Source organism: Condylura cristata, unplaced genomic scaffold (genome assembly GCF_000260355.1).
Source record: "Condylura cristata isolate star-nosed mole 26May11 unplaced genomic scaffold, ConCri1.0 scaffold00034, whole genome shotgun sequence".
Taxonomy (NCBI): Eukaryota; Metazoa; Chordata; class Mammalia; order Eulipotyphla; family Talpidae; genus Condylura; species Condylura cristata.
The window spans coordinates 3,087,812-3,092,575 of record NW_004567135.1 but is presented as its reverse complement, the minus strand read 5'-3'; the positions used below and the strand labels follow the sequence as shown (position 1 = coordinate 3,092,575).

Below are 4,764 nucleotides of genomic sequence, written 5' to 3'. Positions count from 1 at the left end.
CCGGGGGGGGCGGGGGGCGCGGCTCGGACTCACCGCCTCGTCGTCGTCGTCGTCTGCGCAGGCGCCGCCTTCTCCGACAGCTTCTCCAGCGGCCTCAGCACCACCCTGGCGGTCTTCTGCCACGAGCTGCCCCACGAACTCGGTAGCAGGCAGAAGCGGGCTGGGGGGGGCTCCAGAGACCGCCAAGGGGCGCTCCTTGGAGGACGGCGGCTGGGCGGCTTGGGGGGCCCTGGCTGGCTCCCCCAAGCCGGCCCCTCTCCCCACAGGCGACTTCGCCATGCTGCTGCGGGCCGGGCTGCCCTTCCGGAGGCTGCTGCTGCTGAGCCTGGTGTCGGGGGCCCTGGGGCTGGGCGGCGCGGCCCTGGGGGTGGGGCTCAGCTTGGGCCCCGCCCCCCTCACCCCCTGGGTGTTTGGGGTCACGGCCGGGGTCTTCCTCTACGTGGCCCTCGTGGACATGGTGAGGAGTGGGGTGTGCGACCAGCCCGAGGGCGTGGGGGGGTCGGGCCGCCCGGCGCCCCGAAAACCCCGTCTGTGCTGTTCCTTCCCTTCAGCTCCCAGCCCTGCTGCGCGGGCCCGAGCCCCTTCCTCTGCCCGAAGCGCTGCTGCAGGGCCTGGGCCTGCTGTTGGGCGCCGGCCTCATGCTCTCCATAGCCCTGCTGGAGGGGGGGCTGCCGCCCCTGCTGGCCGGCTGACGCGCGCGCCCTCCGCCCCGCTGCAGGAACCGAGGCGGGACACAGGGCCAGTAGGAGCAACAGGATTTTAATAAACAGAACCCATCCCGAAGCCATAACTACGACAGTTGTACTTGCACCAAAACAGCATAGAAAACCAGGGTGTGGGGGGCTCCGGGGGCAGGCGGGGGCCTGGAGGGGTGGGTTGCGTCCATCTTCAGGGGAGCATTGTGCTTTAGCCCGGGAGAGGGGGTGGGGCAAGTGCACCGAGGTCCCCAGTCACCCTGCTGCCCCGCACCCTGGGGTGCAGGCGTCTGGGCAGAGCTGCCCTTTATTGCTGCCTCCAGCATGAGACCCCCGGCCCGACGCTAGCACCACAGGCAGGTCTGGGCAGGGAGAGGGGCAGGCGGACATTGCTTAGAGAAAGATGCCACTAGGATCCAGTGAATTGTGCTCAGTTCTCTTTACTTCCTACAACCGAGTACAGGGGTCACAGGGTGGGGGTGCGGCGGGCCGGGCTGCCTCGTGCCCCGCCCACCCTGCACAGGACAGCCGTGTCTGCAGCATCACAGGTCATGCAGGGCCGGGGGTGGGGAGTTCACGCACAGAGACGCCCACGGCGGGTACCGGACAGAGAACACCCCTGAATATACACAGCTGTACACAGGGAACCCCCGGCCCCCAACCCAACCCTCTCCCCTGTCTTGCCACCCCCCAGCAGGGGGAACTGTATTGCTTTGAGAGAGCCACCCCGGGGGCGGGGGCGCTCCGCCAGGCACCCCCCCGCCCACCCCCCTTTTGGCACATCTGCGAGGCAGTGGCAGCAGAGCAGACGCCTCCCCCAGGCCTCTGCGCGGCTGGGAGCTGAGGAAGGACCAGGAGGTGGCACCCCAGCCCTTCCCGACCCCCGGCCCCGCGCCAGCCAAACCCACCCTCCCCCAACACACACACACAAAGCTGAGCTATCCAGGAATACAGGGAAAGGAGATTGTCCGGGGCGGGGCAGAGGCAGTGGGGGGAGGGCTGGAAGCAGAGACCCCACCCTGGCGTGGGGTTAGACTGGCACAACAGCTACTTTAGTGCAATCGGAGAGGGTGCCCAGAGTGAGGGATGGAGATGGGAGGGGAAGGCTCTCCCCACTTCCCTGGGCAAAGCCCGGCTCCCTGGGGAAAGGGCCAGCAGGAGTGGGCGAGGGCAGGGCGGGTCCCCCCTCAGCCACCCCGGCCCTCCCAAATGCAGTGACAGCGTCCCCTCACACCTAGTGGGCAAGAGCAGCCTCGAGTCAGTACCTTCAAGTAATTCATAGAGCAGACCCTCCCGCATCCTCCCTGGGGTTTGGTCGCTTTTCTAGGGCGGGCGGCCAGGCGGGCAGAGACCCGTCAGACCGCTCCCTGCCTGCCTCCCTCTTCCCAGACCACTGGGCTTGGTCCTCAGATTCCTGCTCCGACCTTGCCCAGCCTGGGTCAAGGCCTCGCAGCCAGCCAGAGCCGCCTGTCAGGGGAGGGCTGCTCGCCCCTTTCTCTCACTCCTCGAAAGGGGAGGGAGCAGGCGGGGTCTGTTCTGGGTAGGGTCTGTAAGGCTATTTTCCTTTGCAGTGGGAAGGGGCAGCGGGGATGAACACGGGAGCCGGGTGGCAAGGGGAGCTTGGGCAGGAGCGAGGGACCTCCCTGCTGGGGCACAGTCACGGAGTCAGTCAGTCGGAGGGAGACACGGAGCGCCCAGCCCCGTGCTGGGCCCCGCCTGGCGCTCAGGGGTCTTCCGAGACCCCAGAGGAGGTTTCGGGGTACAGGTGTAGAACCGTTCATCTGCCCACCCCCACCCCCGCCTGGCCTCCCCCCTTCTAAGTGCAGGGAGTCAGAAGGTGCTTGGGTGGGCAGAGAGCGGCGGAAACAGTATTGAGTTTTCCTTTGGTTACATATTGAAGGCAAAGGTGAGCTGGACTTACAGTCAAAACGGACAGGGGTGGGGGGCCGGGCCGGCGGAGAGGGAGGCCGGCCCTCCGCAGCCCTCCACCCCGAGCAAGGAACACGTGTCGAAGTGGGGTGGCGGTCCCTCCTGTCTCATCCCTTCCACCCCCCCACAGCACCAAACAAAAGGGGCTGCCCCCTCCCCCAGGGGCTGCCCCCACCCCCCGCGGCCCCCTCCCCCAGGGGCTGCCCCCACCCCCGGGCTGTACATTCAGTGGTTTTCAGCAGTCCTATGGCTGGGGCCACGGTGGCGAGGTGGCCCCTCGGTCTCGGCTGGACGCCGGCAGCGACCCGGCCTGCTGGCCCACCCGGGGCCGACAGTCTGAGCTGCTTGTCTTCCTGCAGGATCGTACACAACTACCCAAGCCACCGCCCAGCCAGAAACGTCTCCCCAAGATCAGAAACTAAAAACTGGCTCTTCCCCTCCCGCCCTCCGACTACACGCCTGCCTCCCTGCCCCCAGGCCCCCTCAGTCTCCTCTGCTGAACCTGGGGCTGCCCCGAGCCCCCACTCACAACAGGCCGTTTCTCAAAAGTGCTTATTTCTTGAAGCAAGTGCTTTAGAGCTGCGGTGGGGGGGGGCGGGGAGGGCTGGAGAGGCGGCCTCCCCACCCCACCCTACCTCCTAAGGATTGGGGGGCATTCTGCCTGTTTTACTTCCCCACACCCGTTTAAGTCAAAGAGGTTAAAAAAACCTTAACATTAAAATAAATATGCAGTGGCCACGAGAATGGTCAGAATGCTTCAAAAAACACAAGGGGCTGGGGAGCCCGGGGCGGGGGGGGGGCTGCGCGTGGGGTTTCCTTTGGCATAAGGAGAGGAGGCTGCTCGTCCTCCAGGCCCCCCACAGCCACATGAGGAGGGACAGAGGCCGCCCGCCCGCCCCGCTCTGCTGACATGTGCCCAAGGGGCACGGGCCGGCAGCCGCCAGAATCTCATCGAGCAAAACATGGGGCTCCTGACGCATACGCAAGACGCTTCCTGTCACTGCCAAGTACTGGTAAAGGAGAACACGACTGATACCCCAAGAGTCTCCTCTGGAGGTTCCCCTCCCTCTCCCCCGCCCCCCACCACCTAATTCCCAGCACCAGAATGAGAGGGGTGGAATGGGGAGGTCTGAGGAGCGGGCTGAGGTGAGGGCAAGCTGTGCAGAGCCGGGAGGGCGGGGCGGGGCTGCAGCCCTTAAGAGAGGTCTCCTTGATTGTCGTAAGGGGGGCGCGGGGGGCGGGGTGTGAGGGGCGGGCAAGAGGGGCATCGCAAGGCCCTTTGGCTTTGAAACGAAAATAAAAACTAAAAACTGCACGACCCTTCTCAGCAATAATGGTCATCTGGAAGGTTTGAAATGGTTCAGGAACTGAGGCTGGGACGCGGCCCGAGGGGCGCTGAAGAGACTATGACGAAAAGAACTTGGACGGCCGGCGACGGCCGCCGGCGTGAGGTATGGTCAAGGGCGTCCGCGGGAGGAGGCCTGGGGCGCCCCTCCCCTCGGCCCACCTCAGCCAGGGCGGGAGACTTCCGAGGGAACCACTGAGAGGTGGGTGAGACTGGATGAAGCAAGCCAGAGTGGGGAGGGGGGCTGGGGCCCGGGTGACCCCGTACTGTGTAAACGAAGCCTGTCCAGTTCTGGGGGGGGCAATACTGACGGCGGCCAAACTGGGCAAGGGTGTCCTGTGGGGGAGGGGCATGGCCTCTATTCAAGTTCTGTGTCTGGCCCCTGGCTGAGGTATTGAGTGTGGGGGGGCACTGGGCTGGGCGCGGGTCCCACTGTCGGGGCGTCGCTGGGACGGGGTGGGCAGGGTGCAGAGGGAGCCGGGGCCAAGGTCAATGCTACATGTAGAGAGAAAACCGCCCCCCTCACCCCAGCCCCAGTGGGGCCTGGGGTGCAGCCTTTAGGAACCTCATCAGTGCGGCCCTGGCGCAGTCCCGCTCTCCCTGCGGGGGACGGCGGGGACCAGGCCCCTCTCCAGCCGCTCCCCAGACCAGCGCCTGGGCCTCACGCGGAGGAGGCAGCCTGAGTCCCGAGTAGCCACGGCCCTGCCCCTCCCACCATCTTTGGCTTCAGATCAGGAGCGACGGAGGCGGTGGGTACTCTGGGACCTAACGGAGGGCGGAGGCAGACGAGGGAGG

General features: G+C 66.3%; 1 protein-coding gene across 1 annotated transcript in view; it reads left to right on the top strand.

The window, feature by feature from the left end:
* Positions 1-692, top strand: part of SLC39A5 (solute carrier family 39 (zinc transporter), member 5) — a 4,301-nt gene extending 3,609 nt beyond the window's left edge. Inside the window, exons 8-10 of the mRNA XM_004692442.1 lie at positions 62-142; positions 267-457; positions 552-692. Of these exons, the coding sequence (XP_004692499.1) occupies positions 62-142; positions 267-457; positions 552-692 (413 nt within the window). The remainder of the gene's footprint in view (positions 1-61; positions 143-266; positions 458-551) is intronic.
* Positions 693-4,764: the final 4,072 nt, after the last annotated feature.